Source organism: Pipistrellus kuhlii, unplaced genomic scaffold (genome assembly GCF_014108245.1).
Source record: "Pipistrellus kuhlii isolate mPipKuh1 unplaced genomic scaffold, mPipKuh1.p scaffold_m20_p_7, whole genome shotgun sequence".
NCBI lineage: Eukaryota > Metazoa > Chordata > Mammalia > Chiroptera > Vespertilionidae > Pipistrellus > Pipistrellus kuhlii.
In genome coordinates, this window is record NW_023425573.1 from 44,063,906 (window position 1) to 44,085,106 (window position 21,201).

The 21,201-nt window shown below is 35.5% G+C and overlaps 1 protein-coding gene across 1 annotated transcript in view; it reads left to right on the forward strand.

The window, feature by feature from the left end:
* The window catches only part of SLC38A11 (solute carrier family 38 member 11), a 50,095-nt gene that overhangs the window by 27,375 nt on the left and 1,519 nt on the right, over positions 1-21,201 (forward strand). The window contains exons 8-11 of the mRNA XM_036422183.2: positions 5,596-5,666; positions 6,311-6,472; positions 9,453-9,565; positions 12,331-12,462. Of these exons, the coding sequence (XP_036278076.1) occupies positions 5,596-5,666; positions 6,311-6,472; positions 9,453-9,565; positions 12,331-12,462 (478 nt within the window). The remainder of the gene's footprint in view (positions 1-5,595; positions 5,667-6,310; positions 6,473-9,452; positions 9,566-12,330; positions 12,463-21,201) is intronic.

Here is a 21,201-nt window from a genome sequence, read left to right on the forward strand (position 1 = left end):
TATCACATTAGGACAGGGGTGTGGAGAGGACAGACACTTTGCCATGGATTAGGGGACTTTCAAGTAAAAGTAAAGGTGTCTCCCTAAGAATGGCCTCAAAAACTCTCTTGCTTTTATGTTGCAGCAGAGGGGAGCACAGATTGGGGGCAGAAGGATGTGATACAAGGGAAGAGGAAGTAAAGAGGTGGGTGATGCCAAGGTTTTCTGTTTGGACAAGCAGACTGGTAGATGGTCCAGAGCTCACCACCAAAATGAGGAAATGGAAGAGTCTGTTTAGTCATTTAGCATTTACTAAATGCTTACTTGCTTTAGTCACTTTTCAGGTACTGGGACTGGGAAGATCAATGAAGCACAATCCTTTTTTGCAGGACTCTTAAAACTTATTGGGGTGGACAAACACACCTCAGTAGACTACTTAATAGAGTTAGGAGCTGGTGTATTGAAATGTAGAGGAAGAGCCCCAGATTTTTCTAAGTTATTAACCAGGAGAGGAGAGGAAACAGTCTGGGGGAAAATAATGAGTTTTTAATATTTTAATATCTTTATTTTGATGAACATCTGGTGTTCAGAGAGAGGAAGAAGAAGGAGAAGTCACCCAGCATTTTGGAAAGGCAAGTCTGGAGTTTAGGGAGAGTCTGCTATGCACAAGATTGTACAGAGACAGTGTATCAGGTGAAGAGAGGTAAACCCAAGGAGAACCCTAATAGAAAATAATTAACAGCAATACATTTATTTTAATGTGAAATATTTTCATGTAATTCTGTTCTGTGAAAAACACAGCTGAGAATCATAACAACACTCATAATTCTAACACATTTTTATTATATGAAGAAGTGAGGCCCTGGCCGGATAGCTCAGTTGCTTAGAGTGTTATCCTGAGGCGCCAAGGTTGAGCGTTCCATCCCCACTCAGCCCACATGCAAAGAGCAGCCAATGAATAAATAAGTGGAACAATGAACTGAATTGATGTTCACCTCTCTCTCTCTCTCTCTCTCTCTCTCTCTCTCTCTCAAATCAATTTAAAAAATAAATTTAATTTAAAAATTATATAAATGAAAAGTGAAATCCTCTCTGATCCTCTCCCTGCTTTTTCAATCCAAACTGACAAAAACAGTTAACACCAAATTTTTAAAGAGTTAACAGAGAAATTAGAACCAATAGTGGAGGAAGAAGGAAAGAGGAAGAAAGAAAGAAAGAAAGAAAGAAAGAAAGAAAGAAAGAAAGAAAGAAAGAAGAATCAAAAGTGGCTAGTGTCCCAAAGGAGAAAAAAAGACGTATTTGTGATATTTGTGGTGCCAAGCTGTGCAAGCTTTCTATATGATTCATATAAAAAAGAAGATATTTTGGCCAAAAAAATCAGCATAATGTCTTATGTACATTTTAACTCAAGATTAGCTTTATGTAAAATGTGTGTTGTTGTTGTTGTTGTTGTTGTTTTTAAGTATCAGTTTTTATGTTTAGAGTGATTCCCAAGAAGAATTTCCTGAATAGCTTTAATGTTCATATAAATCACAATTATGCAGAGAACAGAGTCAGAAGAAACGTGAGCTAGGAGCAGGAAGTGGCAGAGAGCTGTCAGCCAAGCCCAAGCTTGGGAAGTGGGCAGATCTGCCTCCGTCATTAATAGCTGGTGGCCTGACAGGAAACGTGGAACCTTTGTTTGCCTGCCAGCTGGAGCACTTAACTCTCTGATGTGTCTGGTTGAAGAGGTTAATATGTAAGGCTCTCTTAACAAAAATGCAGACCCTGCCGAGATCATCTGATTTGGAAGGTGCCTGTGTGCAGTGGAAAAGAATCTGGGCAGGTACCACAGAGAGGTGTGATGTTTGATCTTTCGATCTGAAGTCTTATGTTCTGGGGATCAGAAGCAATCCCCCAAGGCATATTTGTTAGGGCTTGCTTCCTATTGCTTTGCCTTATTACCACCACCCAACTGTTGTCAAAGTGGAATTTGTTTTTCAAAATAGGATGAAATGCCTGAATCCAAGAATACAAGCTGAGATAATTTTGCAGAATGAAGAAACTCTCCCAAACCTCCCCACTCCCACACAAAAAGGCTTTTTTAAAAATGTAACTACGTATATGACTGGATTTTTTTGAGTAAGAGAAGGAAGCAATTATTCTTTTGAAAGTATCTGACATACCAAGGCTGCAAACTGCTATAAGCCAGCCTCTATTTTTGTTAGTATTAAAATATATTAAAACACTCGAAGTATTTAATCTTACATTAAGCCTCCATTATGTTCTCATGATCTAATTGAAGCTTTGTGGGGCATTTTAAAGAGTCCTGATTTCCCCCTATATTACTTTCATTTGGTTTTATTTTTTTCTCAAAATAATACATTCATATATTTCTACAAAATCAAATATTACAGATGGCTTTTAATGAAACAAAGCGACCTAGTACCAAATCTTTTCCTATTTCAGAAAAATCATTTGGTATTTACATTTTTTACTTTTACATAACATGCTGTAATTGCTATTTCTGGTTTCTCACTGTTGTCTTGTCATATAGTAAATGAGGATTTAGCTCTCTCAAATGATCATTTCCTTCCATATCATAATATGCAAATACATAGCACAATGTTCAAAATTAAATAGTTAGAGCTCTCTTCTTGCACACCTGTTTTATTTCTTGAGTTAACACTTACTTTTGGCTTTGTTTTTAACCACGGTTAGCTAGATGACCAGTTCAGATTTTTTTAAGACTTTGTTTTTTTTTTTTTTTTAATTCACAGCAAAATTGAAAGGCAAGCATAGAGATTTTTCCATAAAGGTCCCCCAATTTTAGCATCCCCTACTAGAGTGGTACATTGGTTAAAATTGATGAATGTAGATTAGTATATCAGAATCAATGAAGGTCTATAATTTAAATAGAATTCACTTTTGGTATTGTACATTCTGTGGGTTTAGGCAAATGTATAATGACATGCGTCCATCATTATATTATCATGCAGAGTATTTCACTGCCCTAAAATTTCTCTCACTCTACCTAGTCATCCCTTCCCTAAACTCCAAGTCCTGGCAACCACTGATCTTTTTACTGTCTTCATAGTTTTGCCTTTTCTGGAATGAAATATATGTGGAATTATACAGTATTTCTCTTCTTACATACTTGTTTTTTTTCCTACAATTAACACATGTATTATGGAAGACATGATGATGAATATTCTTATCCAGTTTCCATCTTTAACTGTAATATTGATAATTTCCCATTTCTAAATATATCATGTTTCTATTAGGTTAAGGAAGTTCTATTTTATTAATATCTTGCTTATCAAAAAATATTTTGTAGGCTATTTAAAATATTTTTCAATGGTATTAGCTTTTAATTTGATTAATCTGTTAATGTGATGAATTACATTAATAGGTTCTTCAGTTATTGAACTACCCTTGCATTTATTAGAAAAACTCTTTTTTGTCATGATTTTTTTCTTATATATTAATATTTTTCTTGATTGCATTTGATATTCATTTTCTATTTCAGCATCAAAGTCTAAAGTCAGAACAATCTGTATGTTCATTTTCTCACCCACATTGGGTATCAAAGTTTCAGCAATCTGATAAAATATAAAAAGACACTTTTTCATTTTTTTTCTCTTGAAATGGTTGTCTGTCTAGAACTCAATCACAGGCTATTTCATAAACAATTGCAAAGCCATATTCAATATCTTTTCTTTCCATTTAATCTAGATTTGAACACATATTCCCCCCACAAGCTATAACATCTTTTTTTTTTTTTGGTAATTTACATCTTATAAAATCAGCATCATTACACTGAACCCAGAAAATCCAAAATGATGTCTAGTTACTGTTCCATACTCCATCTTTGTTAGGAATATACTGAAGGAACCATATGGGCCAAGAACATTTTAAAAAACTCAAATAAAGAAGAAAAATGAATATCAAAGTACTTTTTATTATTAATATAAAAGTTAAAAAGTGAGACACCACTCCAATCTGTACTGACCGAAAAAAAAAAAAAAAGAAAAAAAAAAGAGTTTTATTTGCCTGCAAATACTTTAACAGGAAAAGTACAACATTTAAAATATATTAGAAAGTTAAAAAAAAGTCAAGTTTCTACAATTGTTAGTTCTGCCTTTAAAAATATCTTTAAAGACCATGGAAAAAATAAGAATTTTTCCACATTAACATTGGAATTTGACAGGTAGTAGTGGAGGCAGCAGGTGGCAGCAACTCCCACTCAAAAAACAAAGGGACCCTGGAGCGAGCTTTGTACCAGTGGGAGGCCTCCCTTGGAGGCCAGCTAGTTCCCTTGTGTCTGCATCTGCTCATTTCAAAACTGTAAAGAAATGGCATCATGCATAAATTTCATTAACTTTGACAAAACCAATGGGATGTTTTTGCGTCTACTTTGCTCTAGAATTAATAACAAACATAAAATAGATGGCTTGGTGCTTTTTAGGACTTTTCTTCCCCGTCCCCTTCTAATTCCATGCATTCTCTAGGTCTTGCTAAAGCCTTTTCTTTTCAGGGAAGCTAGCCATACTTTTTTATACTTTTACTACCTTTTAGGTCACGACAGTGGATAATAATGACAATACAGTGCAAAATCTGAACACTTAATATATTCTAGGCTCTCTGTTAGGAGTTTAGTATATGAACTCAATGAGTAAGGTACTATCATTATCCCCCGTTTTAGATATCAAAACTGAAACGCAGAGAGGTTAAATAACTTCCCTAAGATCACACAGCTAATAAGTGGAAGGGGCCGAAAAACCAAAACAGGCTGTCCTACTTGGAGCCTATGCTCTTTACCATTACTGGGAAACTAATCCCTGCCAATAGAGAGGCTAGCAAATATTTTAATTCCACTGAGAAAGATGCTCCTTTGAGTTATTTAAAGTGTATATGTTTCCAGCCTTTTTGAGAAGCATGTCCACAGGTGGAAACAGGTGATTGGGAGTTCCTTGTGGAGGAGATATTGAGATGGACAGACCAAGGAGAAATCTCAACTTCTTCACTTACTATCTCAGGGAGATGGACCAGTTATGTGACCACTCAGAACTTTCCTCTCCTAATATATTAAATGGTGATAATAATACTTATTGTGAAGATTTAAATAACATAAGATAGTTTTCCGAAAATGGCTAAGTATCATTGATTGACATTAGTTCATGTCCACCTTCCTCAATAAAGTAGTGTCAACTAAGAATATCTGTTGTGTAGGATGAATCTGGAAAAATTGGTTGGAGGTGAATAAGGGGCAGTATTAATTAATTGATACTGCATTATTGACACTGTATTATTAATTTTTGTATCTTTCTCAATTAATATATCACATGAGTGCATAATGAATGTTTGTTGTTAAATTAGTGACCAGTCACAAAATTAAGTAATTGGTGAATATTTAAAATACGTAATATAGTCTTTCCAAGTATTTGACATGCATTTTTAGAGGACTGGGGTTAACAGAAAATATTGATATTCCTAAGGAATTTATTTACAATTAATGGAGACCACTTATTATTTCTGACATAAAAAATGTCATTTATATTGTGACAGCATTCCTTATTCTTAGATATGCTTATGCTTGTATCTGTTTAATGATTCATTAAATTAATTATCTTTTAGACCAAAAACAGAAGATGCCTGGGTATTTGCAAAACCCAATGCCATTCAGGCTGTTGGTGTCATGTCGTTTGGTGAGTATATGGTTTCAAAGGCTCTTTCTCAATACAGAGTCTCTGGTGCAGTGCTAGGTTTCAGATCTGTGTCTGGAGAACAGATGTCCTGTGTCTTAGACATCTTATTAGCAGCATATGATCTAGTTTGTGCCAACATAAAATTAGGCCCAAACTTTTCTCACTCATCACTGAAATTTGCTTCCATTTGGACAAGTCTCTTTCTCATGCAGAACATTCATGAAAGCCATTTTTTTTCCCACTTGAAAATCTAGCAAATGTTATGGATTTCTTTAAAACCTTGCACACCAACTACTAGGAGTTGGCCGGATATTTAAAATGCCTGTTACATCACAAATTGGAAAGGAAGCTGTGGACTGGAAACATAGTGTTGTTTATATTCCCCTTAAGATTGGAAAGGCCACCAGAAAATGGAAAATGGGAGAGAAAATTGAATAGGCCTGGTTTATATCAAGAGTGACATGAAGAGACTACTTATTCCCCAAGCTGCTAGAAAGATTATTTTTTTTTATGTATCTCATAAATTAGTGTATTTGAACTTCAGTTCATCATCATTCCAAAGTAGCATGCATCTCTGAATTTTCAGAAGTAAAAAGAGGACACTGGTGCTTGTTTCAATAATCATTTTTGTTGTTTGTTTGCAGCATTTGTTTGCCACCATAATTGCTTCTTAGTGTATGGCTCTTTGGAGGAACGCACAGTAGCTAAGTGGTCCCGCCTCATCCATGTATCCATCTTGGTTTCTGTGTTTATCTGTATTCTCTTTGCTACATCTGGATATTTGGCATTTACTGGCTTCACCCAAGGTAAAATGAGGAGTTTGGTTTTACCATAATTTGGTATTCACATAAAGTGGTGTTATCACTTTTCATTTGGGGTACAATTATACCCAGTGTTCTACTTCAGACAAATCTCTTTTCTGTCTATTTTTTCTCTACCTCCTTACCTCTCTGCTGCTCCTGTTTCTTAATTTTTCTCATTTGAAAACTGTTAAACTTAAAAAAAACCATATTTTAAAATTTTATTTTCTTTATTGATTAAGGCATTACATATGTGTTCTTATCCCTTCATTGTCCCCCACCCTCAACACTCATGCCCCCACTCCCCTGGTGTCTGTGTCCATTGGTTATGTTTATATGCATGCACACAAGCCCTTTGGTGATGAGAAATAATAATTGATTGGCTTCCTCCTATACTACTGGGGATCGAGTCTGAAACCTGGGCATGTGCATGTGCCCTTGACCAGAATTGAATCTGGGACCCTTCAGTCCACAGGCCCAAGCTCTATCCACTGAGCCAAACCAACTAGGGCTATAAAAATAAGTTATTAACATTAATCTCATCCTTTTTTTACTTTTTAAAAATATTTTTTATTGATTTTTTACAGAGAGGAAGAGAGAGGGATAGTTAGAAACATCAATGAGAGAGAAACATCGATCAGCTGCCTCCTGCACACCCCCAACTGGGGATGTGCCCACAACCAAGGTACATGACCTTGACTGGAATTGAACCTGGGACCTTTCAGTTCACAAGCCGATGCTCTATCCACTGAGCCAAACCGGTTTCAGCCGAACTTTTTCTCTGGTCTTCTGTTCACCCAGGCCCAACAACTGAGTGGTCATCTCTTCCTTTGACCCTCACATTCCCTCATCTATATAGTATAATATTCAGTGTGACAGCCTGCTAAATGCTATGATTCATGCATCTCACAGCTTTTGCAGGTTTATTATCTCATTTGACCTTTAAACAACTCTAGGAAGGTAAGTGGAATAACCAGCTTTACCCCCTGTTTAAAACACAAATAGAAGTGACTTGCCCAAGCTGGCTGGTGACAAAGTGGAAAACAAGTCTTCAGACTTCCAGTACAATTTTATTTTCATTTTTCTTGCTGCTTACCACATTTTGGTCAAGTGTGACCCATTAAATGCTATCTCTTAGATGCCTGCTCCTCTTAGGTGAGTGTTCAAACAGAGGCTAAAGGTGACTATGATTTAAGACAGATATTACTTGAGAAATAAAGATTGTTTCAAAAGAGAGTGATTAACGTAAGCCCAATGCAATAAAAACATAATATATGTGTGCACCATAAAAGTGCAGTAATAAAGTCCCTTGAAAGTCTTGTTAAGAATCTTCTCAAAATATTGCCACGTATCACTATTTTTGCCAAGATGAATGGTTTATAGGCTCCAATCTATACAAAACATTGCTTTTTAAATGCTTTCTCCATAACACACAAATCCTTTTTATTGGTCACACCTCATTGGTATATTTAACAGTGGTAATTGCTCAGATATAATGAAATCTTTATATAACAAAGCTGGCAGGTTTGGTAGGGTTGGGGTGAGTGTGTGTGTGTGTGTGTGTGTGTGTGTGTGTGTGTGTGTGTGTGTTTCCCTAGCTATAATTCCCTAAAATACACTTAGTCTCAAACTAGAATAAGCTGACATTGTTTTTTTCAGGCCATTTCACCTAAGGCAGATCTGGTCTTGTTTGTGCAAACTGTGTGCTTCTTCCCCTTCCCTTTTCAGTAGATTAATTTTAGTTTGTGAGGAGGCAGTCAGAACTCTAGATTGTTCTTGACATTCCCAGTGACTTTTGAGCCTGTGTCGGCTCGTTTTTTAGTGGAGGTTAGTGAAGGGGAGCGCCTGCCCTGTTTTCTTAAAGTGCTGGAACCTTTTCTAACAACCTTGAAACAGGTCTCTGCCATTACTGCTCTGTGGTTAATCCCCTTCGGCCCCAAAGAAACACCAGGAAGTAATATACATTTGTGCTAGTGGATGGTGGGAAGAGAGATTTGCTTGAAATAAGTCTTAGGAAGAGGCAGGCCATTTTGCTCTTTGATGAAAAAGTACAATAGTATTGTTTTCTTTTCTCACAATGTAGTAGTGTGTGACTTTGAACTAATTTTCTATTCAGTCTAATGGAAACTGACCAAAATTCTAAGACGTAAGTGTGCTAATTTAGGAAATACACAGACCAAAGGTTTTTTTTGTTACAGTATTGGAAAGCTTTTCTTGCTGACCTGTCTTCTCTGCCCTTTCCAATCACAGAGGTATCTGAGAAAATACAGTATCTAAGTAAGAACTGGTTCAAGGTATATATGGTCCCTCATTGAGTTTGGGACTAATGAAATATACAACTTTTCCATATTTTCAGTTTTGAATCAGTGCATTTACACTGGAATTCACTGGATACCCTGAAAGATATGTATGTTCAGAATTCCTTGCTGTGGCCTGAGTTTGTGATTAGACCCTGTGGTGTGATAGACAGGAAATTCAGATCCCCAGACGCAATGGTCCACTCTTCCTTTCAGGATTGTCCTTGATCTATGAATAGCATTTCAAAAGGAAATTTGTTTATTTTAAAAGACCCTTTAAAAAAAATAATGAAGTCACTTACCAGAAACAAAGACCAGAAGCAAGTTTATAAAACCAGTGCACAAGAATTTAGGGAGTTGATTCTGGCATAGGAAGACAATGGATAAAAATACTTTTCAGAAGTTGATACAAATTTAAACAAATTTACCAAAGGAAAAAATGAGAATTAGAGGAAAACTACTAGTGATTAGTTCATCTTCAGGTGAAACATATACTAGTTTTCATATCATACAATAATTACATAATTATTGAATTCAAAAACATATTTAGATTTGGCAACTTATCCTTGGGATTAAATAAAATGAAATTTATGTAGCTTCATTGATATAATAAATATCCACTATCTTCTTTATTAGATATTTATATGAATGTATAATATTTATTAAGTCTACTTTATATCATTCTCTAGGAGACTTATTTGAAAATTATTGCAGAAATGATGACCTGGTAACCTTTGGAAGGTTTTGTTATGGAGTCACTGTCATTTTGACGTACCCAATTGAATGCTTTGTGACGAGAGAGGTAAGCACAATTTATTTCCAACACTTTATCTAGGGGCTCTCTCTACTACTACATTTAATTTAGAAAGATTTGTAAGTAATCTGAATCTGCAAATTCCCCAAATTTCCTTTTCAACCAGTTTAAAGATAAATGTATATTCAGTGTTTACAAGATCTATTTTTTTTAAAGTTAGATTTGGTTTAGTTTATATTAGCATAAGTGTAAATATTTACACAACTGCATTCCAAAATGAATGCCAGTCTTTAATAGAGCCAAACTAAGTTTTCAAAAACAAACAAAAAACAGCATTCTTACAAAGAAATTAAGTACTAAAGTTTAAAAACATGTTTCACAAAATTATCTTTTTGCTAAGATGTTTCATAAAGTCAACATGTATTAAAGGCACCAAAGGACAGATTCTGATCAATTTTCTTATATTTTAAAAACAAAAGTATAATTTCCATGGAAACCCAAAATTCCACTTACACTATGCATTTTATGGATGTATTTTATATGTTTATTTGTATTTATATACCATATAAAATATTATAAATAGTATTATGTACATTTCACTTTTAAATCAACTCCAAGTTATATTATCTAGTCCACCTGGATTTTGTGGCAGAAGATTAGGTGAAAGAGAAGTAATCCTCTTTGTATAAAATTCAGAGGATATGGCTTGTCTGGAGCTCTTAATGCAAATTAGCTAAAAATCCACTGTACCAGTTAGCAAAAAAACATGATCCTGCTTCACAGTGGTTCTTTCAGGGATCACACTGAAAGGGGATTAGTTTTAGGATCTGTTCCTAGACACTGTTTACACAGTGCACCATGTGAACGGCTCCAATGTGTGAAGTGAAACTCCTGCAGAGCCTTAAACACACTAACTAACGGGCAGGCTTCTAGAGGCAGAGCAGTGCTTGCCTCCTGCCAGTGCTGGGGATGAGGAACAGCACAGGGACATGGAATAAGGAAATGGTCAGCACTAGGTAGGTCCTTCACAGTTAGCACTTGTCCTCCCCTGCAAATGTGCAACTCACTGGGCAGTTCTCCACCTTGAATATAATGAAGACCTAGACTGAACTTTATGTTGATTTTTTTCTTTTTAATCTAAGAGCTTTTAGAATTTGTCTACTAATGTTGGAGGCAGGGAATGGTTTTATTTTAGCTTCTTCCTAGTACTTTAGGTTTAGTTCTGATCTCTAGATGAGCAATAACAGATGGTCATCCTCATATGGTTTCTGGTGAACTGTCTGTGGACAGTCTGAGTTATTCCACCTGCACAGCTATGTCTTTAATACTTGGAACTTGTACGTATACTCTTTCTAGCTGCCATGACAGGAAGACAGAACTAAATCAAGATCTCTGCCAGCAGAATAATTATCAGGCAGAGGAATCTTGCATATAGCTCACCCATTCACTTCCTTTCTCTTTTTCTTTTTCTACACACACACACACACACACACACACACACACACACACACAATGTTTTGATGAAAACATAATCACAGCCATTTTTAATTATAGGTAAAGTAGCCAGCTGCATATAAGGGTGTCCAAAAGCGTGTCTCACTATCCTGCCTCACTAGTGACTTTCCACAATTACAATTCTGTCATAGAGGCCTCTATAAACATGAATCTTAAACAAGTTAACATTTGGAAAGACATTACCAATTGTAAAACCATAAATGAGTAAAGGTTATTAGTATCCCCATTAAAGTATTGCCAAGGTTACAGTGGTGTGCCTCTGTGGGGAATGTTACTTATTCAGGGCGTTTACTTATCACAGCTTAGAGAGTGGCTTTGGGAATGTCCCCACCCTCTGGCAATCTCCTACCATTTCCAATTCTTGCCTCATGTTTTTTGTGGCACAGTCACCACCCTGTTCAGACTGTCTCCTCTTTGTCCTTCATAGGTTTCATTCCTGTTCTTACCTCGTTGTTCTTTTTCACACTGTTGCATCAGTTTATAATTCTGCTCCAAATCCTATCCATGTTTCAAGCCCTACCTCAAGACAAGGTAGAACAAGCACATTTCAGAAATTTTGTAAAACCCATTACTATAAGGAAGACAGATCTAGATAAATAAAGCCCCTCTAGTTCTAAGTTCTATTTGCTCATTTTTATCCTGACACAAATTGATCACTATTTGTTTAATGAGATTGGTTGGATCACTCCAATTAAAATAGGAATCATCTTTTCTTTGCCGACATATCACAGTATAGGACATATTAAATAGTTAACTGTTGATTGATTTCCTAATCTAAGTATCAGTGGAAAATGGTGATCAATTTTTCTCCATTTATGTTGAGGAATGGCTAAAGAAAATAGATTTAACTTGTATCAAATAAGATTTAGATGACATAAAACTAATTTCCTGTCAGTAAAGGATATTACATATCCATTATCATTAAAGAAAATTATGGTAACTCCTTTCTTAGAGGTCATCAAATAATCTCCATAGCATCTGTGGATTGTCTTAGAGGTAACCTTGTTGGACTCAAGGAAGAATGATAGGCAACTTTCAAAAGTCTCTCTTACAGTTGAGAAATATATTTATTCACACATTAGTGTGCTATGTACTGCCTGACAAATAGTTCAATAAAGAACTATTTGTTTTTGAATTGTGTATGTCTATGTATGTATTTGGAAAAATGTACAACATTCGTATGGCTTAAATTTTGATTGGCAGTATTTTATATATCCCTAAGTACCATAATATGAAATACTTAATAAATCCTGCATGTGTCTGAGAATCCCTTTCTAAATAATCTGTTTATTTGGCAGGTAATTGCCAATGTGTTTTTTGGTGGGAATCTTTCATCAGTGCTCCACGTAATACTAACAGTGGTTATCATCACCATAGCCACGCTCGTGTCAGTGCTGATTGATTGCCTTGGAATAGTTTTAGAACTCAATGTAAGTACATTTAAAGGTTTACTCCTTCCACTCTAAACATCCCTTTAAAAATGATGTTTAGATTTAACTTAAGATGTGTTTTCCTCAAATTTTCCCTCAAAAATTCACTTTCTGAAGTAAATTTAAAATGTGTTGGTTTTTAAATAGTAACTATTTATAATAATGATATTTTTAAAAAAATCTTTATTGCTGAAAGAATTACATAGATCCTCCTCCCCCAGACTCCCATTAATCTCTTCCTATAATGATGATATTATGCATTTAATGGGACTCTACTTTTAGAATAGTGGTTCTCCAACAGAGGGAAATTTTCCCTTCCTTCCCCATGGGACATTTAGCATTGTCTAGATGTATTTTTACAATACATTTTTATTGATTTCAGAGAGGAAGGGAGAGGGAGAAAGAGATAGAAACATCAATGATGAGAATCATTGATAGGCTGTCTCCTGCCCGCCCCCTACTGGGAATAGAGCCTGCAACTGGGGCATGTGCCCTTGATAAGAATCAAACCTGAGACTCTTCAGTCTGCAGGCCAGTGCTCTATCCACTGAGCCAAACTGGCTGGGGCTAGAGACACATTTGAAGTCACAACTGGGTAGGCAGATGCTACTGGCATCTATGGGCTAGAGGCCAGGGATGCTGCTAAACATCCCACAATGTGCAGGACAGCCCCCATGTCAAAGAATTGTCCAATCCAAAATGTCAAAGTGGTTGATGTTTAAACACCCAGGTTTAGAGCACTTTTTCATATTGTATTTCCTATAATACGTAGATATTGTTAAAATAGCTATAAATTAATGCACCTGGAATTTCATTGCCAAGTAAAAATAAGTCTAGAAAAATTAATTAAAATATGTGGAGGGAGTGATATCCATGCTCCACATTCACTGACAATGATCCAAGCTCTTTTTCTTTAAAAAAAAAATTTTCTGTCTCTAAAACTTTCTCTTGTAAACCCTACTGCTACCTTCCTAATTTGGGTCCTCATTATATCACATATGAATTAATACTGGCTTTTTTGCTTCAACTAATACATATTTAACTTTTCCTTTCAGTTTATCCTGCTTAAAAATGTCCCCTTTCCCATAAACTCTATTGCCTCTATAATCTGACCCTATGCCTTCCCTGGAAAGTTATTTACCATTTATTCAAAATCTACCCTCATTTCTAGTCCATCTTATTTTTGGCCTACAAGTCATATTAGTTACTTTAGCTTATGTTTATTCTTTCTTATAATTATTATTCTCCTTTCATTTCTGTACAAATCTGTACACAGATTTAAGGTCAATTGCAGCTTCTAATTTATTCATTGAACAGGTATATATTGAATAATCACCGTGTGCCATATAATAATGATATAGCAATGGGAGAAAATCAGAAAAGATGCATGCTTTCATGGAACTAACAACCTCACAGGTAAACATGAAAGTTCAGCTGCTATATAGGCAATAAAGAAGACAGAGGGAAGTAGATGAACTCCCAAGGATGTTTTTGAGAAAAAAATTGGCAGGATTTGGTGACAGATTCAATTAGGGGGACAGAGAAGTAGAATGACTCCTTGGTTTTACCTTGTGGAACTAGGATAATGATGTCCTTTGGTGAGACATAAATAATGCCTCAGAATCACAGCACTTAACATGTATTAATCGTGAATTATGGAGGGCTGACTTTTATAGATGGGATCCCAAGTCATTATTTACTTACTCCATTGAGAGAGATAGGTGAAGGTATTATTGTCAGTGTCCAAGACACTGTTCCTTCCAGATGCCACTTGGATTTGAAGTTCCAGGCAAAAGCAGTGGGAGATTTAGTCAGGAACACACTTTACAGATTTTCTTGTAGCAGTGTATGTGGAAAGTAGGGAGTAAATATATTCCCAAACACAGAGGACTGGGGAACCATGTATTCAACCAGCAATGGAAAGAAAGCTCATGAGCCGCCTGGCCAGTGTGGCTCAGTGGAAAGAAAGCTCATGGGAGAAATGGACAAAATTCAAAGTAACCTTACCTACTTCCTCATTTTGCATAGGCCAAAGCCTAGTAGGTTCACCCCAAAACATTTTTAAATTTAGTTTTAATTTTTTTAATTGTCTTAAGTTTTACATATGTGTCCTTTTCTCCTAATTGACCACCCCCCCAACCATTCCCACCCCAGGCAAGCCCACACAGCCCCAGTGTCTGTGTCCATTGGTTATGCTAATATGCATGCATACAAGTCCATTGGTTGCTCTCTAACCACCACCCCCACCTCACCTGCCATTTGTCTATGGATCTACTTTTTGTCCATCAAATTATGTTGATCATTATATCCCATATATGAGTGAGATCATGTGATATTTATTTTTCTCCAATTGGCTTATTTCTCTTAGCATAATGCTCTCCAGTTCCATCCATGCTGTTGTAAATGGTAAAAGTTCCTTCTTTTTTTTATAGCAGCATAGTATTCCACTGTGTAGATGTACAATAGTTTTTTAATCCACTCATCTGCTGATGGATACTTAATTTGTTTCCAAATCTTAGCATTGTTTCCAAATATAAATTGTGCTGCTATGACCATAGGGGTGCATATATCCTTTCTGATTGGTGTTTCTAGTTTTTTGGAATATAGTCTTAGAAGTGGAATTACTGGGTCAAATGGGAGTTCAATTTTTAGGTTTTTTTTTTTTTTTTTTGAGGAATCTCCATACTGTTCTCCATAGTGGCTGCACCAGTCTGCATTCCCATCAACAGTGCACAAGGGTTCCTTTTTCTCCACATCCTCTCCAGCACTTGTCATTTGTTGATTTGTTGATGATAGCCATTCTGACAGGTGTAAGATGGTATTTCATTGTAGTTTTGATTTTCAGCTCTCATATTATTAGTGACTTTGAGCATGTTTTCATATGTCTCTCGGCCTACTGTATGTCTTCTTTCAAAAAAGTCTATTTAGATCCTTTGCCCATTTTTTTTATTGTATCATTTGTCTTCCTTTTGTTAAATTGTATGAGTTCACTGTAAATTTTGTAGATTAAACCCTTACCTGCAATAGCATTGGCAAATATGTTCTCCCATGCAGTGGGTTTCCTTATTTTTTTTGATGGTTTCTTTTGCTCTGCAGAAGCTTTTTATGTTGATGTAGTCCCATTTGTTTATTTTCTCCTTAGTCTCCATTGTCCTAGGAACTCTGTTGGTAAAGATATTGCTACGACATATGTCTGCTATTTTGCTGCCTATGGAGTCTTGTAGAATTATGGTTTGCCATCTTACATTATGGTTTCCCATCTTACATTCAAGTCTTTTAGCCATTTTGAGTTTGTTTTTGTGTATGGTATAAGTTGGTGATCTAGTTTCATTTTTTTGCATGTATCTGACAAAATTTCCCAGCACCATTTACACCCCAAATCATTTCATGTTCCAACCTTGATTTATGTAGATGGATAACTGCTATCTTAATATACTAATTTATATATCATGTACTGTTTAGACATCCATAAACTGTCCTTCTATATCAAATTATAAGCTCTTTGAAGACAAGAATTAATTTTACTGCCTTCCTCATCATCCACATATATGGCACAGTGCTAAGATCATTGTGCTCAAATTACTATATGGGTAATTGCTCTTTGGGGACCACATATTTAGGTATTCACTCAACTTACTTTTGTGTGAACATTTCCACAAGTGTTCTTGGACACAATGGACATTGTTTAATGTAGCACTAAGAAATTAAGTGTTATAAAATATTTTAGGGCCCTAGCCAGGTAGCTCAGTTGTTTAGAGCATCCTTCTCTGATATACTGGCATTGTGGGTTCAATCCCTGGTCAGGGCACATACAAGAATCAACCAGTGAATGCATAACTAAGTGGAACAATAAATTGATGTTTCTCTCTCTCTAAAATTAACCAATAAATACTTTTTTAAAAAATTGTTTGTGTTGACAGTAATAGTAATCTGCCAACTAGGCTGAGGAGATGATCAATATAATACTTACCAGCTCTGTTATTTCTTATTTCATGACCTGTCTCATTTGAGTTCACTTTTTAAAAATATTATAGGATTTTGATATGAGAGAAAATATGTTTATCAACTGCCTGGCCACTCACCACATCTTGATAGCCTAACAATTTTTTATAGCCTTTACATTCACCAAGCCACACACATGTTACTTATTCTTCAGGAATGATTTATTTTTATAAATTTGACCATTACTTTCTATTAATTACTAATCTCTCTGACACTTACATAACAAATAGTAAGCATTCAACCGTTAAATATTCTCTATTGTACTTATGTTGAAAATTTTTTTATGGTTAAGATAGAATTCTAGTATTGTAATCAGAGAAAAATATTCCGTGAATATCTGTTATAAAGTCAAGATCTGAGCTGGCAGTAGAGGACTATTTTTTTTTTAATTTAAAACATCTTGTAGGTTTAAGATTTTTAAAAACTTAGTTATATAGACATTCATAAAAAATAATTAAAGAAGAGTGCTAAATTTTCTGTTATTATCCAATAATCCAACACCATTATACTAGTTTTAAAGCACTTTGTATGTTAATAAAATCTAAGATCTCCTTTTCTTTCAGACCACCTTTGCATATGTTTTCCAATGAAAAGTCTTTTGGTAAACAAATAACATATTTAGGTATTCACTCAACTTACTTTTGTGTGGACATTTGTCATGTTTAATAGAGTCACATTAGGCATCATTTCTGTCAATAACTAATGCAGGCTGGACTATACAGTACTAAAAGTAATGAAAGCATGCTGTGTTCCATTTCAGAATGACACTGTGAGTTAATGTGTATTGCATACTTATTCTGTGTCATGCATTTTGCATGCACTATTTTCCTTCATCTGCATTAATTTTACCGATGAAGAAACTGAGGCACCAAGTGATTAAATATGTCATCGTGTTTACAACATTTGAACACAGGTGTTCAGACTCTAAAGCCCACGTTTTTAATCATTATGCTAGTCTGAGGTTTCCAAAATATGGGCACTGAATTATGTAAAATAAATATGTTCGTTTCCCTATTCATTTTTTAAGTTAAAAATCTATGCATTGAAAAAAAAATCTATGCATTGAGTTTACAAGTAAGAGTAATCCATAATATATAGGATAAATTTTAATAATGGTTTAAATAAATACCATGAGATGAAATAAAATGGGACTAAAAGCTTTGCATTTAAACTAATAATTTTTAACTAATTGCTTTTATCTTAGTTAATAATCATAATACTTTAGGAATTATTTTCTATTGTGGCTTCTGAATCATCAATAAATAGAATAATGATCTTCACAGATGAGATGTATAATAGAATCAGACCTTCAATTTGTAAAATTATTGAAATGCTGTTACTTAGTATAATAAAAAAAAATAGAATAAATTATTCAAGGTTACATTTCTTGTTTAATAAAAGCAAAACCTCATTTAGAACTTAGCTTCCCTTTAATTTCATAGTTTTCATGGCAATAGACAACAATGACAAGTTTTTCCAAAGCAAACTCATCCTTGATTTTAACGGACTCCTTTTAGAAGCAAGTAAAATAAATGTAAGTCCCATTCTTGGTAGCATCTCACACTGGTGCTGTCATTGGAGAAAAGAGGCATCAGTGTTAATTGGGCCCTAGGGGTTCCCACCTGCAGCAGCATAAAGAGAAATGATGAAGCAGCTGGTGCCCGTGGCCAGAGTAACCAGCCCAACAAGCATTGTGTGCATCTTACAGTGGGAGGGAAAAAGTACGCCAGTTGCCCAGTGAGAGCCCAGGTGTGGAGAGCCAGCCATTGAGGGTGAGCAGGCCATGGTTCAAGCTACAAAGCCCTCCCCAGGCAGAGTGTGTTCTTAAGATTCAGAAACACATTTCATGAGTCCAAAGTTGAAATGTAAAAGCATTCTTTTATTTAGTTTTCAGCTTCACTTCATCATTTGAGAGGTTTCTATTCAGGTAGGAGAATTCAGATACTTTTCCCATCTGTGTTGCCAATAAAAATCTTTAATACCTTCTGTTATTTCCCTACAGCAGACTGCAAAATGCCCTGGCATAAACAGTATTACTATAAAAGGAAATGCTGTCCTGGCTTTATAAATAAGGCTATATTTTATTGTCTCTTTAGGAAACAGTTATGGTATTTTTATGTCCTATCAAGCAATTTCAAAAAATTATTCCAAACCCAGCGGTGTATTCTGAACGATGGCCATATTAAAGAGATTAAATTAACTGCCCTTCTTTATGAGGATTAGATGGACTGCTCCATCGTTTTACCCTTGATCTTGGGTCCTCACAACAACCAGTAGCAAGACTAGGCTTTCATATGTTAATGAAGTAATGATTACCTAGGCAAGATACCCAACTGGCCTTCTTCCAGTGCAAACATCAGCTATATAGTCTAACTGCTGCTTTTTTAACACTTAAGAATCCTATATAATAAAGAGGTCATATGCAAATTGTCCTTCACTACAACACACAATATGTGGTCAAAGATGGCTGCTGACATGTAGACACAAGATAGCCGCCACAAGATGGCCAGCAGGGGAGGGAAGTTGTGGGTGATCAGGTCGACAGGGGAGGGTAGTTGGGAGGGACTAGGTCTTCAAGGGAGGGCAGTTGGGGGAACCAGGGCAGCAGGGGAGGTCAATTAGAGGTGACCAGGCTGGTAGTGGAGGGCAGTTAGGGGCAATTGGGCTAGCAGGGCAGAAGTTAGGCATCGATCAGGCTGGCAAGGGAGTGGTTAGGAGTAATCAGGCTGGCAGGCAGAAGCGCTTAGGGACAGTCAAGCAGGCAGGCAGGCAAGAAGTTGGGAGCCAGCAGTCCTGGATTGTGAGAGGGATGTCCAACTGCCCATCAGCATCAGGTCTAAACAGGCAGTTTAACATCCCTTGAGGGGTCTCAGATTGGAAAGGGTGCAGGCTGGGCTGAGGAACACCTCCCTCCACTCCACCCAGTGCACGAATTTTGTGCACTGGGCCTCTAGTATTATCCATATATTTTATTTTATTTTATTTCTTTTTAATTTTTTTAAAATATATTTTTTATTGATTTTTTACACGGAGGAAGGGAGAGGGATAGAGAGTCAGAAACATTGATGAGAGAGAGACATCGATCAGCTGCTTCCTGGACACCCCCCACTGGGGATGAGCCTGCAACCAAGATATATGCCCTTGACTGGAATCGAACCTGAGACTGACGCTCTATCCACTGAGCCAAACTGGTTTGGCTTATCCATATATTTTAAATTAGAACACAATTTGGTACCTCTTAGTAGATTCTCATTCTTATATTTCTGACTGTAGAAATATTGTACTTTCCATGAAATGTGGTCAGTCCTATTCATCCCCAAACTTTTAGATACTGCCTGGCTAGTCTGATTTTATAACATATCCTCTTTAATTTTCATTCCTCTGTACATTTTCTGTTTTTGTTAAATAAATAAATAAATAAATAAATATACTTTGGGAATCATAGTTGTAATATTTCTGGTATGAGAATGGTACTTATTATAAAACCCAGTAATTTTAGTAAATGGTGATATGAAGAGAATATTTTCTTTAAATCTATTTTTAGGGTATAAAATGTTTTACATCAACCACCTTCAAAATCTGTTTTCTATGATTTTACCAAATAACTACAGTTGTGTCAAAATCTTTTAAATCTTTTTTTAAAAATATATTTTTCTTGATTTAAGAAAGAAAGGAGAGGAAGAGAGAATTAGAAACATCAATTATGACAGAGAACCATTGATTGACTGCCTCCTGCATGCCTGCTACTGGGGATTGAGCCTGGAATCCTGGCATGTGCCCTTGACCTGAATTGAATATGGGACCCTTCAGCCCATTTGCTGGCTAGGGCTAAAAAAATTTTAGAAAAAAATTCAAACTTAAAATTACCCAAATACTGTGTAGTCAAAAATATTTTAGATCATAAGTTATATGTATATAAGGTTTCATTATATTCATCTTTCTATGTTTCTGTTTATTTACAAATTTTATAACTTTTTCAAATATAGCAAAACGTGAATTTTATGGAAAGCTTGATTTTAGTTTTAAACCTAATGTCACATTTCTATTGAATATAAGTTATGAAAAAAAATTTGTGTTTTATGGCTTAAGAGAATATTGTTTGTTATATAATTATATTTCATTAATGTGTCATATTTTGTTTAATATATAGTAATTAACATTTAGTAGAATTAGTAAATCTATTAAATGACTTAAATTTTAACATTATATTTTTATTTTATTTTTTTAAATATATTTTATTGTTCAGAGAGGAAGGGAGAAGGAGAGAGATAGAAACATCAATGTTGAGAAAGAATCATTGCTTAGCCTCCTGCATGCCCATTACTGGGGATCAAGCCTGAACTCTGGGCATGTGCCTTAATCAGGAATGGAACTAGTAACCTCCTGGTTCATAAGTTGATGCTCAACCAGTGAGATGCCACAGCTGGGCAACATTATATTTTTATTTTTCCCCCCATCATCATTTAAGCTCTCTATGCATTCTTGCACCTTCTTTCCCCTCCTTCTTCCCTTCCCGACTCAATGTCCATGAGTTCTCTCACTTTTTTCTTTTTTGCTTAATCTCTCTACCATCCCAATATCCCTCCCCTAAACCAGAGCTGTCTGCTTGCTATCTATTAATCTGTCTCCAGTGTAAATTTGGACTCTTCCAGAGGAAAGTTTCTTTTCCTTTGAAGTAAAAAACTTAGTGGTATTTGTATGCTAGATAAACACTACTCATAATTTTCTATCTGACAT